Source organism: Lampetra fluviatilis, chromosome 21, assembly GCF_964198595.1.
Source record: "Lampetra fluviatilis chromosome 21, kcLamFluv1.1, whole genome shotgun sequence".
In the NCBI taxonomy this organism is placed as follows: Eukaryota; Metazoa; Chordata; class Hyperoartia; order Petromyzontiformes; family Petromyzontidae; genus Lampetra; species Lampetra fluviatilis.
Window position 1 is genome coordinate 7914512 of NC_136295.1, and position 18807 is coordinate 7933318.

Sequence of the window (18807 nt, forward strand, 5' to 3'; positions counted from 1 at the left end):
CCAAACCCACGATCGACCGCCCATAAACCAAACCCACGATCGACCTCCCATAAACCAAACTCACGATCGACCTCCCATAAACCAAACCCACGATCGACCTCCCATAAACCAAACCCACGATCGACCTCCCATAAACCAAACCCACGATCGACCTCCCATAAACCAAACCCACGATCGACCTCCCATAAACCAAACCCACGATCGACCTCCCATAAACCAAACCCACGATCGACCTCCCATAAACCAAACTCACGATCGACCTCCCATAAACCAAACCCACGATCGACCTCCCATAAACCAAACCCACGATCGACCTCCCATAAACCAAACTCACGATCGACCTCCCATAAACCAAACCCACGATCGACCTCCCATAAACCAAACCCACGATCGACCTCCCATAAACCAAACTCACGATCGACCTCCCATAAACCAAACCCACGATCGACCTCCCATAAACCAAACCCACGATCGACCTCCCATAAACCAAACCCACGATCGACCTCCCATAAACCAAACTCACGATCGACCTCCCATAAACCAAACCCACGATCGACCTCCCTTAAACCAAACCCACGATCGACCTCCCATAAACCAAACCCACGATCGACCTCCCTTAAACCAAACCCACGATCGACCTCCCTTAAACCAAACCCACGATCGACCGCCCATAAACCAAACTCACGATCGACCTCCCATAAACCAAACTCACGATCGACCTCCCATAAACCAAACTCACGATCGACCGCCCATAAACCAAACTCACGATCGACCGCCCATAAACCAAACCCACGATCGACCTCCCATAAACCAAACTCACGATCGACCTCCCATAAACCAAACCCACGATCGACCTCCCATAAACCAAACTCACGATCGACCTCCCATAAACCAAACCCACGATCGACCTCCCATAAACCAAACCCACGATCGACCTCCCATAAACCAAACTCACGATCGACCTCCCATAAACCAAACCCACGATCGACCTCCCATAAACCAAACTCACGATCGACCACCCATAAACCAAACCCACGATCGACCTCCCATAAACCAAACCCACGATCGACCTCCCATAAACCAAACTCACGATCGACCGCCCATAAACCAAACCCACGATCGACCGCCCTTAAACCAAACTCACGATCGACCGCCCATAAACCAAACCCACGATCGACCGCCCATAAACCAAACTCACGATCGACCGCCCATAAACCAAACCCACGATCGACCGCCCTTAAACCAAACTCACGATCGACCGCCCATAAACCAAACCCACGATCGACCGCCCTTAAACCAAACTCACGATCGACCGCCCATAAACCAAACCCACGATCGACCGCCCTTAAACCAAACTCACGATCGACCGCCCATAAACCAAACCCACGATCGACCTCCCATAAACCAAACTCACGATCGACCGCCCATAAACCAAACCCACGATCGACCTCCCTTAAACCAAACTCACGATCGACCTCCCTTAAACCAAACCCACGAACGACCTCCCATAAACCAAACCCACGATCGACCTCCCTTAAACCAAACTCACGATCGACCTCCCATAAACCAAACCCACGATCGACCTCCCATAAACCAAACCCACGATCGACCTCCCTTAAACCAAACCCACGATCGACCTCCCATAAACCAAACCCACGATCGACATCCCTTAAACCAAACTCACGATCGACCTCCCTTAAACCAAACCCACGATCGACCTCCCATAAACCAAACCCACGATCGACCTCCCTTAAACCAAACCCACGATCGACCTCCCATAAACCAAACCCACGATCGACCTCCCATAAACCAAACCCACGATCGACCTCCCATAAACCAAACCCACGATCGACCTCCCATAAACCAAACCCACGATCGACCACCCATAAACTAAACCCACGATCGACCTCCCATAAACTAAACTCACGATCGACCTCCCATAAACCAAACCCACGATCGACCTCCCATAAACCAAACCCACGATCGACCTCCCATAAACCAAACCCACGATCGACCTCCCTTAAACCAAACCCACGATCGACCTCCCATAAACCAAACCCACGATCGACCTCCCATAAACTAAACTCACGATCGACCTCCCATAAACCAAACCCACGATCGACCTCCCATAAACCAAACCCACGATCGACCTCCCATAAACCAAACCCACGATCGACCTCCCATAAACCAAACCCACGATCGACCTCCCTTAAACCAAACCCACGATCGACCTCCCATAAACCAAACCCACGATCGACCTCCCATAAACCAAACCCACGATCGACCTCCCATAAACCAAACCCACGATCGACCACCCATAAACCAAACCCACGATCGACCTCCCTTAAACCAAACCCACGATCGACCTCCCATAAACCAAACCCACGATCGACCTCCCATAAACCAAACCCACGATCGACCTCCCATAAACCAAACCCACGATCGACCTCCCATAAACCAAACCCACGATCGACCTCCCATAAACTAAACTCACGATCGACCTCCCATAAACCAAACCCACGATCGACCTCCCATAAACCAAACCCACGATCGACCTCCCATAAACCAAACCCACGATCGACCTCCCATAAACCAAACCCACGATCGACCTCCCTTAAACCAAACCCACGATCGACCTCCCATAAACCAAACCCACGATCGACCTCCCATAAACCAAACCCACGATCGACCTCCCATAAACCAAACCCACGATCGACCTCCCTTAAACCAAACCCACGATCGACCTCCCATAAACCAAACCCACGATCGACCGCCCATAAACCAAACCCACGATCGACCTCCCATAAACCAAACTCACGATCGACCTCCCATAAACCAAACCCACGATCGACCTCCCATAAACCAAACCCACGATCGACCTCCCATAAACCAAACTCACGATCGACCTCCCATAAACCAAACCCACGATCGACCTCCCATAAACCAAACCCACGATCGACCTCCCATAAACCAAACCCACGATCGACCTCCCATAAACCAAACTCACGATCGACCTCCCATAAACCAAACCCACGATCGACCTCCCATAAACCAAACCCACGATCGACCTCCCATAAACCAAACTCACGATCGACCTCCCATAAACCAAACCCACGATCGACCTCCCATAAACCAAACCCACGATCGACCTCCCATAAACCAAACTCACGATCGACCTCCCATAAACCAAACCCACGATCGACCTCCCATAAACCAAACCCACGATCGACCTCCCATAAACCAAACCCACGATCGACCTCCCATAAACCAAACTCACGATCGACCTCCCATAAACCAAACCCACGATCGACCTCCCTTAAACCAAACCCACGATCGACCTCCCATAAACCAAACCCACGATCGACCTCCCTTAAACCAAACCCACGATCGACCTCCCTTAAACCAAACCCACGATCGACCGCCCATAAACCAAACTCACGATCGACCTCCCATAAACCAAACTCACGATCGACCGCCCATAAACCAAACTCACGATCGACCGCCCATAAACCAAACCCACGATCGACCTCCCATAAACCAAACTCACGATCGACCTCCCATAAACCAAACCCACGATCGACCTCCCATAAACCAAACTCACGATCGACCGCCCATAAACCAAACCCACGATCGACCTCCCTTAAACCAAACTCACGATCGACCGCCCATAAACCAAACTCACGATCGACCGCCCATAAACCAAACCCACGATCGACCGCCCATAAACCAAACCCACGATCGACCGCCCTTAAACCAAACTCACGATCGACCGCCCATAAACCAAACCCACGATCGACCGCCCATAAACCAAACCCACGATCGACCGCCCTTAAACCAAACTCACGATCGACCGCCCATAAACCAAACTCACGATCGACCGCCCATAAACCAAACCCACGATCGACCGCCCTTAAACCAAACTCACGATCGACCGCCCATAAACCAAACCCACGATCGACCGCCCTTAAACCAAACTCACGATCGACCGCCCATAAACCAAACCCACGATCGACCGCCCTTAAACCAAACTCACGATCGACCGCCCATAAACCAAACCCACGATCGACCTCCCATAAACCAAACTCACGATCGACTGCCCATAAACCAAACCCACGATCGAACTCCCTTAAACCAAACTCACGATCGACCTCCCTTAAACCAAACCCACGATCGACCTCCCATAAACCAAACCCACGATCGACCTCCCTTAAACCAAACTCACGATCGACCTCCCATAAACCAAACCCACGATCGACCTCCCATAAACCAAACCCACGATCGACCTCCCTTAAACCAAACCCACGATCGACCTCCCATAAACCAAACCCACGATCGACCTCCCTTAAACCAAACTCACGATCGACCTCCCTTAAACCAAACCCACGATCGACCTCCCATAAACCAAACCCACGATCGACCTCCCTTAAACCAAACCCACGATCGACCTCCCATAAACCAAACCCACGATCGACCTCCCATAAACCAAACCCACGATCGACCTCCCATAAACCAAACCCACGATCGACCTCCCATAAACCAAACCCACGATCGACCACCCATAAACTAAACCCACGATCGACCTCCCATAAACTAAACTCACGATCGACCTCCCATAAACCAAACCCACGATCGACCTCCCATAAACCAAACCCACGATCGACCTCCCATAAACCAAACCCACGATCGACCTCCCTTAAACCAAACCCACGATCGACCTCCCATAAACCAAACCCACGATCGACCTCCCATAAACTAAACTCACGATCGACCTCCCATAAACCAAACCCACGATCGACCTCCCATAAACCAAACCCACGATCGACCTCCCATAAACCAAACCCACGATCGACCTCCCATAAACCAAACCCACGATCGACCTCCCTTAAACCAAACCCACGATCGACCTCCCATAAACCAAACCCACGATCGACCTCCCATAAACCAAACCCACGATCGACCTCCCATAAACCAAACCCACGATCGACCACCCATAAACCAAACCCACGATCGACCTCCCTTAAACCAAACCCACGATCGACCTCCCATAAACCAAACCCACGATCGACCTCCCATAAACCAAACCCACGATCGACCTCCCATTAACGAAACCCACGATCGACCTCCCATAAACCAAACCCACGATCGACCTCCCATAAACTAAACTCACGATCGACCTCCCATAAACCAAACCCACGATCGACCTCCCATAAACCAAACCCACGATCGACCTCCCATAAACCAAACCCACGATCGACCACCCATAAACTAAACTCACGATCGACCTCCCATAAACCAAACCCACGATCGACCTCCCATAAACCAAACTCACGATCGACCTCCCATAAACCAAACCCACGATCGACCTCCCATAAACCAAACCCACGATCGACCTCCCATAAACCAAACCCACGATCGACCTCCCATAAACCAAACTCACGATCGACCTCCCATAAACCAAACCCACGATCGACCTCCCTTAAACCAAACCCACGATCGACCTCCCATAAACCAAACCCACGATCGACCTCCCATAAACCAAACCCACGATCGACCTCCCATAAACCAAACCCACGATCGACCACCCATAAACCAAACCCACGATCGACCTCCCTTAAACCAAACCCACGATCGACCTCCCATAAACCAAACCCACGATCGACCTCCCATAAACCAAACCCACGATCGACCTCCCATTAACGAAACCCACGATCGACCTCCCATAAACCAAACCCACGATCGACCTCCCATAAACTAAACTCACGATCGACCTCCCATAAACCAAACCCACGATCGACCTCCCATAAACCAAACCCACGATCGACCTCCCATAAACCAAACCCACGATCGACCACCCATAAACTAAACTCACGATCGACCTCCCATAAACCAAACCCACGATCGACCTCCCATAAACCAAACTCACGATCGACCTCCCATAAACCAAACCCACGATCGACCTCCCATAAACCAAACCCACGATCGACCTCCCATAAACCAAACCCACGATCGACCTCCCATAAACCAAACTCACGATCGACCTCCCATAAACCAAACCCACGATCGACCTCCCATAAACCAAACCCACGATCGACCTCCTATAAACCAAACTCACGATCGACCTCCCATAAACCAAACCCACGATCGACCTCCCATAAACCAAACCCACGATCGACCTCCCATAAACCAAACTCACGATCGACCTCCCATAAACCAAACCCACGATCGACCTCCCATAAACCAAACCCACGATCGACCTCCCATAAACCAAACCCACGATCGACCTCCCATAAACCAAACTCACGATCGACCTCCCATAAACCAAACCCACGATCGACCTCCCATAAACCAAACCCACGATCGACCTCCCATAAACCAAACTCACGATCGACCTCCCATAAACCAAACCCACGATCGACCTCCCATAAACCAAACTCACGATCGACCACCCATAAACCAAACCCACGATCGACCACCCATAAACCAAACCCACGATCGACCTCCCATAAACCAAACCCACGATCGACCTCCCATAAACCAAACTCACGATCGACCGCCCGTGGTGACGGGTGTCGTCGGCGCGGTGCAGCGATCATGCAGGTGGCTGCGCGCAGGAACGAGTGGCCGCTGGACCGGATGACCCTCGCCGTGGACGTGACCAAGAAGGGCAAGGACGACGTGGGGCACGCACCACGAGAGGGTGCCTACGTGCACGGCCTCTTCATGGAAGGTGCGGGGATGGAGAGATCACGGGGGTGGAGAGATCAGGGGGAGGGAGAGATGGGGGAGAGATGGACAGAGCGATGGGGGAGAGATGTGGGAGAGAAGGGGGGGAGAGATGGGGGGAGAGATGGGGAGAGAAGGGGGGGAGAGATGGGGGAGAGAAGGGGGGGAGAGATGGGGGGGAGAGATGGGGGGAGAGATGGGGGGCGAGATGGGGGGCGAGATGGGGGGCGAGATGGGGGGCGAGATGGGGGGCGAGATGGGGGGCGAGATGGGGGGCGAGATGGGGGGCGAGATGGGGGGCGAGATGGGGGGCGAGATGGGGGGCGAGATGTGGGAGAGATGGGGGGCGAGATGTGGGAGAGAAGGGGGGAGAGACGGGGGGAGAGACGGGGGGAGAGACGGGGGGAGAGACGGGGGGAGAGACGGGGGGGAGAGACGGGGGGAGAGACGGGGGGAGAGACGGGGGGAGAGACGGGGGGAGAGACGGGGGGAGAGACGGGGGGAGAGACGGGGGGAGAGACGGGGGAGAGACGGGGGGAGAGACGGGGGAGAGACGGGGGGAGAGACGGGGGGAGAGACGGGGGGAGAGACGGGGGAGAGACGGGGGGAGAGACGGAGGGAGAGACGGGGGGAGAGACGGGGGGAGAGACGGGGGGAGAGATTGGGCCAATATGCATCAAGACGGAGGTGAGATCGTGGTGAGATTGAGGTGGGATCGGGGCACCAGCTCCGTCACCATCCATATGTAATAAGGGACTCGATCCTGGTTCTGTCTCCGTCGTCCTTTATTCGGGTTCTTACACTTTTCCCGCACGGCCCTCGCTCAGAGCTCTCCCCTTGGCAGCTCCGTAGCTGCCCTCGCTCCCGTAGCCTCCACACCTCTGCAGCTCCGCTGCAGACACCTTGTGCAGTCCTCCGGCTGCGCTCACTGCAGCTCCATCGCTGCTCTTACTGCAGCTCCACTGCTGCCCGTCGTTCCTCCGTGCTTGGTCACCGCTGGCCGACGGTGCCAAGTCCTACTCCCCCGTGTGTGTGTGGCGATCTCGCCACTCCTCGACCTCCGCCCTGCGTGGCCTCACTCTAACTCAGTCTCCCACACTCTCCCGTCTCTTCCGGTATCTCTCCCTTAAGACCTCACCCCTCTCACCCACGTGACCTAACTCCTCCCCCCATGACGTCATATCCGCGAAGCCGTTTACGCCCGCATTACACATACATAACCGCTGTGCTGAGTGTTCTGCCCAAGGGCAGCTCCTTGGCTCAGATTCCCTCCATCGCATCCGATCAACGACGCTCTCGCGATGTTCCCCCTCGCAATGCCACGCGCTCGCTGCACGCTGCGGTTCTTGAGCCGTGGGCAGAATGGTCAGCGGTGTTGCTGAGGTGACACCATCACCGGCTGCAGCCTAACCTCATTCGCCATTCCCAGGACGAGGGTCACGTGCAGGTCGAGTTTGTGTAATTGGGCGAGCGCTCGAGAGACAAGGGAAGAGTCTCAGTTGCGAGCGTGAACGTCGCGTCACCAAAATGGCATTGGCAAAGCAAGTAAAATAAGAGTCGAGGGTGGAAAAGTGAATAGGCTTCACCCCTGTACGGCAATAATAATTACCACGAGCTTTTGTGTGCTTAATGCGGACTTGATGCCATGCAATAGGTGTGTCGTCTATTCAGCGTTTGAACGTCTTAACACCTCCTGTGCAATTGCCGGAGAGGCGTAGGGCCTAGAATGTTTTCATCGTCACTCCGTTGAGCTATCATTTGTGGCCAGGTCGCTTCTGAAAAGAAGAAGCTAATAGCTCAGTGGACTTTGCCTAACAGTTATTTTTTATTACCTTTCCTATACTGTGCACACTGCTGTCGTGTTTTCGCATCATTTGTTAACGTAACGTTCTGACCACGTGCCCCCCACTGAACATCCGTGAAAAAAAGAGCTTCACGGCTCATCGGATTCCTCCTGCAGTAATACCGACTCCGATTCTGACAGAGGGTCTCTGTACATAGAACTCCTCCCGCACCGGACGGAGCCCAACGGCTCCCCCTTGGCGAGTCTCCCCGTCGCGTTGCGCGCGTTTGTGCCCACGCGCCCCCCCCCCCCCCCCCCAGTCTCAAAATGTTAGACCAGAGAATGCTAAAAGGCGAATCGTCGTTGTGCTTATTCTTAGGTTTTTTCGGTAAAGTCACGTAGGTAAAAAATAAATAAAAGTAAAATAAAAATAAAATAAAAATCACGACGTTTCGGAGGCAACACAAGCTTCCGTCTTCAGGTGGAACCGTCACAGCACGACAGCTGTATCAAGTGAGACGGTTCCACCTGAAGACGGAAGCTTGTGTTGCCTCCGAAACGTCGTGATTTTATTTTTATTTTACTTTTATTAATTGTAATTTTTCACCTACGTGACTTTACCGAAAAAACCTAAGACCATTAATCCTTGCAATCACGAAAGCTTCAAATTTAGAATTAATCGTCGTTGTGCTGTTCGCAACGCGATCTCCTTTTTCCGCAACCCCTCGCAGGCGCCAGGTGGGACGGGCAGGCTGGTCTCGTGGCCGAGGCCCGCCTCAAGGAGCTGACGCCCGCGATGCCGGTGATGTTCGTCCGGGCGGTGCCCGCCGAGCGGCAGCAGGAGGCGGCGCGCGGCCTGTACGAGTGCCCCGTGTACCGCACCAAGGCGCGGGGCCCCACCTACGTGTGGACTTTCGGCCTGCGCACCAAGCAGCGCCCCGCCAAGTGGGTGCTCGCCGGCGTCGCCCTGCTGCTCAACGTGTGAGGTGTCTCACGTCGCCGGTCGGCCGGCCGGTCGGACGGCCGGTGGCGGTTGGTGGCGGCGGTGGTGGGGTCGACGGTGGGGCCAGCTGGCCCGACGCAGGCCGGAAGGCTCGTCGAGTTGCAGCAGCCGCACGGCGACCCGGCCGTTGCGTACAGACTTTTCCCCTTCCGACAATGCTACAGGAGTGTTAAGATGTTCACACGCCAAATAAGACACCTAAGTGTTTATTTGCATGTTTTACCGCAAGCCGGCGAGCCGCTCGGGCCGACAGCCACCCGAGCAGTTAGCCAGACGGTCAGATGGCCGGTGACCCAGTAAATAGCCAGCCCAGCCCCGGTAGAGCCACTCGGCTCGACACTCATTCACACAGCTGCCCGGCCACAAATCCGGTCAGCGAATTGCTCAACCGCCAATCCTTGCAAACATTCATACAGACGGCTAGCCTGGAAGTCAGCTGGTCAACCCACCCCGGCCAATCACGCAGTGCAGTAGCCAGCCAGACAGCCAGACAGCCAGACAGCCACTCGGACAACCAGCCAACTGCTCTGCCAGACAGCCATCCAAGTTCCCAGTTAATCAATCGCAAAGACACTCACACGTCCAATCATCCATTGCAGCCAGTCATCCAGCCAGCCACCCAGCCAGTCATCCATCCACCTTGCCAACTAACCAGTCGGGCAGCTAGCTGGCTAGTCAGCCATGCAGATAGCCAGCCAACCTCCTAAGCCACCCACCCAGGCACCAACACCCTCTGTGATGCTGGTCATCAGCCAGTTACTCGGGTGACCAGTGCTCATCTATGACCACAGCTGTGAGACCCAATCTATCCATGACACGTATTGCGCTGTGATGTCCCATCAAGCTCTCCTGGGAGCCCAGGGCATGAATTACTTAGTTAATTAGAGTTGACTAAAGTTACTCCCAATTGATTGCAATTCCTCTAATAGCCATTACGAATCCTACATGGCACATCGTGCCCTCTACTTCATAATTTTATGTCTGATATCGAATAATCTTCAGCCCTTGCTCGATCCACTGCTGGATGAAGGCACCCCCACGCCTTGTCTGTCTAGGGAGTTGGTTTGACCATACTTCACCGCGCTGGCCAATGCGGGGCAAGGGTGGGGGGAGTGTGGGGGGAGGGTGAGGGGGAGGGTGGGGGGAGACCCGTAACCAGTTACCCATGAACGGGGGAATTGAACTCGGGTCGCCGGATTCGGTTTGTGCACTGCGCCAAACTGCCGTGCCACCGAAGCGGGCCAAAGGTCCCGCGTCACTCCGCACTCAAAGTTGCGCAAGCGAGGGCTTGCCCACCGCTGTCGGTCGCCCCGTGGGTTGCAGGCGCTGCCCTCTGGTGTCAACGGGTCCGGCACGCTGGACTCGTGATCCAGAGGGTCGCCAGTTGGCTCCCATCTCCCGGTGCGGCAGCTGAGACGGGCCTCGTGCGGTGGTGGGGCGCGGTGTGGGTACTCCGACCTCTCCGCGACGCGTCCGGTTGATGCGGAGGAGTGAGACCAGACAGCCCATTGAGCTCTCCTCGAGCGGGAGACCCTTCCGCCAGCAGTGGCGCGAGCGAGCAATTGCGGGGCTGCGCCTTCGCCTTTGACCGTGATTTGTTTACGATAAGTGTGTGTGTGTGCGTGCGCATTTTCAGACGTTAATTTATTCACCCTGAGCACATCTGAGACAAACGACAGCAAGCATTCGGTTTTTTTTCTTCAATGTACGGGGGTGGCGGGGGGGGGGAGCGGGAAATCCATTCATAGATAACCCACTAAAACAATGGGCATACATTAACGTACAGAATATAAAAAAGATGTTTCGCGAAGCCTCAACGTGTCTCCCGCACATCTCAGTTCGCTTATTAAACCCCTTAACGCTCTTCTGCGAAAGACACGCCGAGGCCATCGCACTATTTGCATCACCTGTTGAGAAGAAGGTCAAAGAGGGTCATTAGGAAGCGGTGGGGGTGTCTACAAATGGATCACCTTGTGTTTTGAATCAACGTTTTTCGAATCGCACGCGTTGTACGTGGCGGGTTCACGTGACCCCCCTGCAGCCCACTACATTGAGCACAACGTTAAACCGGGAAGAAACATCGCGCGGACGGCACGGATTCTTGGAACGCTCTTGATTGAAAAAGCGCGGGTCGGCATCGGAAGTGTGTTGACTCTGCGATGATAACGGAAGGGGGGTGGGGGCAGAGTGCTCTGCCGGGGAGGGTGCATGCAGCTGACGCTTGGATCAGTGTGGGCCAATGTGGGCCGGGTTTCTCCAGGATACGTCCTCTAAACAGCAACGCAGCTACTCACACTACAGCTTCATTCGTATTGGATTTAACATGAGCGTGACCCCAACCTCCCTCCCTTTGCGGACGAACATAGCGAACGCATGAACACGTTCAACCGTAGCTGGAAAACTTTGGAAGTTAACCGAATCGTGACCGTGAATCGCAAAATGTAATGGCATCAACCGGGTTGTAGGGCGGGGGTATGAATCTTTTACACCGTATTTAGCCATAATTATTTCTGCTAAATCAAAAGCGACGTGAATACGGGTTTAAGGATGACATTTTATCAACGGCATTGATTGCATGAGCGTGTTGGGAGTGTGGTTTCTGATTGTAAGTACTGTACAATAAATGAGAAAATTGACAATGCTCTTTATAATGCTCATATGTTGAACTAAATGTGGTTTGTCATGTTGTGTGCCCAACGGTATTTTATTTGCGATTCGTCAAATGATCGACCCGTGTTCCATTGGTCAAACAAACGTAGGTTTTGTGAGTGCTGTGTCAATGTTGAAATGTAACATTTAATTTTTAGGATAAAACTAAATTCAATGCCATTTTGGGTAAAAATGGCTAAAATGTACTTTATATTCATCTTAAAAAGAGTACATTTTTATCTCATTTGTACACCAAAATTATATTAAAATGTAAAATTAATGCTTGGTCTGTGTTATATTTTTCAGAGAAACACAAGTATGTATTTGAATATATAAAAAATATGAACCAAATTTATTTGCTGAAAATGGGAAAAAGAAAGTTTCAATAGGGATTACCATCGATACGGCTATTTTAATAAACACAATAGACAGGAAGGACAAGATCAAAGGGCTCGCATAATGCACATGCATAATGTACGTTGCCTCATTAACCCTCCCCCCTTTACGTAAGAGCACAGAAGTGTGCCCACCACATCTCATCTATGCCTCTATATGAGGAACGAAACAGTAAGACTTCTCCACAAATCTGGCTGTCGCCTGAAGCTAGTTGTAATTAATTACTGGCGAAACGTCGTACTCAGATTGTAAATGTTGTGGCTTGGCTCTCCAACACACCGGTTAGTGCTGTACTAGTACACTATACAATACACTACACAACTATACACTACACTATACACTAGTGCTGTGTTAGTATACTACACTATACACTACACTATACCAGAGGTGTGGACTCGAGTCATGTGACTTGGACTCGAGTCAGACTCGAGTCATGAATTTGATGACTTGCGACTCGACTTGGACTTGCATAACAATGACTTTGTCCCACCTATGAGATGTGGACTCGAGTCATGTGACTTGGACTCGAGTCAGACTCGAGTCATGAATTTGATGACTTGCGACTCGACTTGGACTTGCATAACAATGACTTTGTCCCACCTCTGCACTATACACTACACTATACACTAGTGCTGTACTAGTGACGAATTGGACCCGTTGTTTACGTGACAACCCTTACTAGCTGGCTGTCGGGTGGTGGCGGGTTTTAACGACACATTTATATATTTACGCATTCTAACCCAAAAAAAACTCTATAATAGATGTTTTTTTAAAATAAAATATTAGTGCACTTATGAATTTATGCTTGTTTACGCAGGAATGCCTCGACTCTTTTTCAGGAGGGTCCTGCCAAGTATTCGCAGTCAGGGGGGGGCCCAATGTTGCTGTGTGATTGCAATCGAGTAGGCAATTGCAGGTACATTTTTTCGTGCGATGTTGTGGCCACTACCGGTTACAATGTGATCCTTTCCGCTATGGAAGGAAACCCATCCAGAACACGGAGGGGACGACGTACAAACTCCACACAGGCACCCGAGTTGGGAATCGAACCCCCAAGACCCTTGTTGCTGCGAGGCATGAGTGTTACCACTGCCTAGCATCATCCTGCCGCCAATATCTCGTTTTTGTTAAAAAGGTTGAGCTATTTCATTTGAATGCATGTTCAATCTGGTATCATGATGAATGTTATTACAGAAAAAATACCAATCCTTTGGAAAAGGTTGTCTATAGTCAAATTTTATTAAAATACACCGGCTTATTGCTGTACACATGGCGACAAATACAGCTTTCCCTCGTTATTCACGAACTTGCTATCCGCGAATCGCATCTGGAACTCCACACAACTGCATCGAGAGTAGGGAAAGCGATGCGATAAAGTGATGAGATAGGAGCAGGAACGATATCACAATGATCATCATCATTGTCATCGTCGTCAGCATCATCATTACTGCATCCTACTGCGCAGCAGCATCATCATCATGATTTAAGGTAAGGTAATTTATAAACTATTATTTAATACTTTAATATTTATTCGTAGTAACATTATGTTTATTTGACCAATTTTTTCGTATTATCATAATTTTCCTGTTTTTCATAGCTTGTGTATTTCTTGAAGGTAATTCGTAGGCCAATACCACTGTCTGCGAAATGTTCCCATTCACAAGCATCTCCGGAACGTGTCCCCCTCGCGAAGAACGAGGGGATACTGTCGGCGCAATTCACACCGCGAAGATCTCAAAACCTGAAGAGGAACAACAATATGCACACTATTCATTCAACGCAAATCAAAAGTGCCATCCATTTAAACTCACAGGGTCATGCAAGCTTGCATGCAAACGTGGCTTATGATGATTTGCACATCGAAGCTATAGATCTCCTGGTATAGAGGAAGTTTCCATCATCAGCTATGGCCGATCCACAACTGGACAAGGCACTCCCAAGGCAGCTCAGATCTGTTTTAAACTGTCATTTATGCAACTTGTGCGTGTATGCAATGTAAATCAAACACCAGCCTTGGAGGAAATGTTTTTTTTTTTTAAAAGGTCCTATCGATTAGCCCACATCACATTTTTATATTGTATTCACATATAGAACTGTAACAGTTATACGCAGACGATGATAAATACACGGTCAGCAGTTTCATGAATTCACTGCTGCATGATGGTCACCCCACTGTGCTGGTCACGGGAGTTGTTTGACCATACTTCACCACGTTGGTCAGTGCCGGTTGGTGAAGGCAGAGAGCAAAGAATTACAGTACAACAGTGGCGTGTGCTGCACTGCCCTTTTCTGCATGGCGGTCACCCATACAATCACTATCCAGGCTCAAACCTGCTTAGCTTCTGGGATCGGCGCATTGCATGTAATTTGGTTATCGGCAGTTATGTACACATCATCAAAAATAAATACATTTATTAATTTATCTCAAATACACACACTGAAAGTGTGTTCTACTTTAGAGCAGTATCTTTTGAACAGTATAAAAAGATACAATCATTATTTCCGCCAAATTCAGTTCAATGACTTCCCCTTGCGGACGCGTATTTACATCGTGCAACACTACATAACAATCCGAGCGGAGCGGAGGAATGGCACAACAAAACTCAAATCTTTAGAACTGCTTTGTGTTGAGTTTGTTGTCCTTCCCCCGTAACCTCCCGATTATCACGGTTGGCTAGGTGCGGCGCAAAGGAAGTTCAACATACGTACATACAACAAACATTGGATGAAAATGGCTTTTTGTCAAATGCCACTGAGTCAAGCTGTGGCATGGAAAACCCTGACGGTTGTCAAAAAGATATAACTGTTTGAGCAGCACATATTATTTCAGTGGTTCCAGTGACGTATGCAGTGCTTTTATTATCATTACTAGTTATACGAAACGCCAAGAAAAAATTCTAAGTCTGACTTATCTGCAGCTTTGTTCTCTCGAGTTGCTTTTGGCATAAAGTAATTAAATATGAGCTAAGTGCTTTACAAAGACGGGGGGGGAGGGGACAAAGCGATGGCGACGTCCATAGTAGTTCACGACCAACCCGGCCGGCGGGGTGGACCGTTCAGTAGTCTCTCCTGCCGCCGCCGTGCCTCCTGCCGGGCCCGACGGCCGGCCTCCTCGCGCTCTCCGTCCTGAACTGCCGCTTGTGCCGCTCCACTTTGATCCAGTCGCTGGCCTGCTCGGGGCCGCCGGGCGCCGCCCCGTCGCTCGCCGCCCGACCGCCGTCGACGCTGCGGTTCGGCGCCGTCCCGTAGTTCGGCTCCGCCCGGCCGGCCGAGTGCCACTGTCCCCGTCGGTTGTGGTGAGCGCCGGCTCCTCTCTGCGCGGGCCGACTCGGCCAGCCCTGCCGGGACACGGGCGGGTCCCCGACGCCATCTCCCACGATCCTGCCGCCGCCGCCGCCGCTTCTGACCCGTCCGCTCCACCGTCCCCCCCGCGACGGAGGGGGCCTGCCGCTGCCCCTCTGGTAACCTCCGGGCAGCGAGAGGCCCTGCGCGGAGCTCGCGCTCGCGCTTCGCCGGGTCGCGCCGACGCTGGCCGTCGACGTGACCCTTTCGTCGCCGCTGGCGTAGCCGCAGCTGATCTGGCGGTTCGTGGAAGCCACGCTGTCCTCCGTGGAGATGCTGTAGCCGCTGTCCTCCCTGAAGATTCCGTGCTTCTGCTGCGCAAGCTGAATGGAGGAGAGCTGCAACTGCACACCGCCACGAAAAACACACACACGTGTGTGCGGTTAAACGCTCGCCAGTGATGACAGCAACACTAGTGATGAACAAGCATCACAATGACACTTGGCAAAGGAATGAATTTGCTTCTTATGAGTTAGGGACTTCTACCTGCAAGTCCCAACCGATGCAAATTGTTGATCTCTCCTCACAAAGCAATCGTACCTCCCAGTTGAGTGCAACTTGCCAACAAAAACAACAGTCCTTAGTTTACCATAGAGGGCCTTATTGGACAGGTTAAGGGGTGAGCGAACTCATGCTCGGTCCATCCTGTGCCAACCAACACACAGGGCAACCCGTGCCTCCAATTCTCACACGACTCGAAAGGTCTTGTCCCTGCAACACCCGTGCGACGCCAAGAGGCAATAACAACGCGCAGGCGGGCGCAAGCAACCGCTCCACCATTGAACACTCCTCACCTGCAACCAGGCGAGCTCCGTGGGCTTGAGTCCGTCCTGCTGCGCCGCCGGAGCCGCCGCGGCCCGGGGCGACGCCGACGGCGGCAGCTCGGGGAAGAAGCCGTCCTCCCCGACGGCGCGGCCCGGTTGGCTGACGCGCCGCACCACCGACGCGTAGCTGTAGCGGGCGGGCGGCGAGAGCAGCGCGCCGGGCGTCTTGACTGGCGCGAGGTGCGGGGTGACGCACACCGGGCTGCCGCTCCTGCGCGGCGACATCGCCCCGCTGCACGGCAGGAAAATCCCGACTGCCGGGGCACAGAAAACGACGAACGGTTGGGTTCGTCGTCGCTACCACCTGTGAGTGTTGCGCGGTCGTGCTGTTGCGGATCTCCGGTGCGTTTTTGAGACGTGTTGCCGAAACAAACCCCCACGGCACAACCCAGAAAATAAAAACACGTGAGCGCTCGTTTAAGAGCGTACAACAAGCCAGCTGCCTGTGACCAAATCAGCCGGAACGTGCCTGATCTCATCGCATTTCAGAAGCTAAGCGGAGTCGAGTCTCTGATGACTGCTTTTGGATCGGCGGCCCCCCATGCGCGACACGTTGTGATAGGCTGTCACACATCTCGAAAAGCACAGCACGTCGTAAACTATTCCTCCACGCTTCTCCCACGGCGAAGCAAAACTGAGAGCAATGGGGACAGGAGGGGGGGATAGGGGCAGTGATGAGGGGTGCTCCTCACCTGGTGAGAGCGATGGCGACGGGAGTAGGTTCCCGCCGATACCGGGAGGCATGACGGCGTGCCTCTCCCAGCGGTCTCTCCAGCAGCCGTGCAGGTCACTCGGGGCGCCCGGCAGTGGACTCACTGCGCGACAAGAGAGGGAGACGGACGTGTGAGAGGGAACGCGATCTGTGGCAGAGACACGCATACGGCAGAGGGAAATGACTTGCGACCCACATTCTCGTGGCCAAGGCTCGAGTTGGTTATGTCATTTCACAAGTGTGAAGTACAGTCAAACATCGCCTACAACCTTCACTGAACGGTGTGAGATCCACACAGCATGGGGAGGCCTTCATCCAGCGGCCTATGGACGCTGTGTACATTAGTTTTCATGTACACAGCGTAGAGATGTAAAATGATGCATGTACAGTAATCGGTTAAAATTATATTCGTTAGGCGAAGCAGGGGCATAGTGGTCAGTGCGCTGCGCTGTTAACTCTTTCCCGTTCCGAAATTTCTGCAAGTTGCAGAGTGGGCGTCCCGTTCACCTCCGAATCCTGGGACTCGCAAGCGGCTCAGCGTTAGTTTTATTCAGAGAGGCGTAGCGCCATGGCCTTTAAAGACATTGTTACTCACCGCAGAGACCTGCAGCGACACGACCGCACTCTACGATAGCTGGTGCCAAACTGTGCCACACGCCCTCCCCGCATGGCCTTGTCGAAGCCTCGATACCGATAAAGTTGTTTCATATGAGTTTTTATTCCGATTTTGACGTACATCGTCGGAACGGGAATCGTGAGAAAAATTGATGACTCTTACTATTAACCGTGTTTTATTTTACGAGATAAGGCCCACTGAGCTATATAGCTCTTTTGCTGAAGTGACCTTGCCACAAATGATAGCCCAATGAAGTGGCTTATCATGTGGAAATTCATAGCAGCCAAATACTTCAAACGCGTGATGTTGATTCTAAATGTGGAGGATAAAACCGGAGGACCCGGAGAAAAATCGACACAACCACGGGGGGAGAGAGAAAGAGAACACGCAAACTCGAAATATACAGCAGCAGGCGTCAGGGTCGGAATCGAACCCGCGACCTCCTGTATACCAAGCGAGGTAGTTAACATCTCGCCAAAGTGGCACCCCACGGTGGCGCGATGACGTACACGCACGTCATCGGAACGAGAAAACAGGCCAACCCGTTGGCACCGAGTTCCGACTCCCGGCCGCAGTGGTTTGGGCTCTCACCGGAGCTGCGCCTGCTGTGGCTCGACGGAGTCTTGCGGCCACGACTCGGCGGCGCCGGCTTGACACGCAACGCGACGCTCTCGATGTGCGGCGCGGCGGCGGCGTCGCCCGCGCGCACAGCGTGCACGTGCCGCGTGTACGCCGGCGACCTCACGCTGTCCTGCACCG

The 18807-nt window shown here is 52.7% G+C and overlaps 2 protein-coding genes across 4 annotated transcripts in view; one reads left to right on the forward strand and one right to left on the reverse strand.

Moving 5' to 3' along the window:
• The window catches only part of DNAH11 (dynein axonemal heavy chain 11), a 152520-nt gene extending 143007 nt beyond the window's left edge, over positions 1–9513 (forward strand). Inside the window, exons 81-82 of the mRNA XM_078865799.1 lie at positions 6587–6727; positions 9238–9513. Of these exons, the coding sequence (XP_078721925.1) occupies positions 6587–6727; positions 9238–9491 (395 nt within the window). The 3' untranslated portion in view covers positions 9492–9513. The remainder of the gene's footprint in view (positions 1–6586; positions 6728–9237) is intronic.
• A 5822-nt stretch (positions 9514–15335) lies between these two features.
• The window catches only part of LOC144938190 (mitogen-activated protein kinase kinase kinase 20-like), a 29983-nt gene continuing 26511 nt past the window's right edge, over positions 15336–18807 (reverse strand). Inside the window, exons 20-23 of one of the 3 annotated variants that reach the window (XM_078865986.1) lie at positions 18640–18799; positions 17413–17535; positions 16691–16974; positions 15336–16240 (exon numbers count right to left, since the gene is read on the reverse strand). In XM_078865986.1, the coding sequence (XP_078722112.1) occupies positions 15611–16240; positions 16691–16974; positions 17413–17535; positions 18640–18799 (1197 nt within the window). In that variant the 3' untranslated portion in view covers positions 15336–15610. The remainder of the gene's footprint in view (positions 16241–16690; positions 16975–17412; positions 17536–18639; positions 18800–18807) is intronic. The other 2 variants (XM_078865985.1, XM_078865987.1) reach the window with 2 other exon arrangements.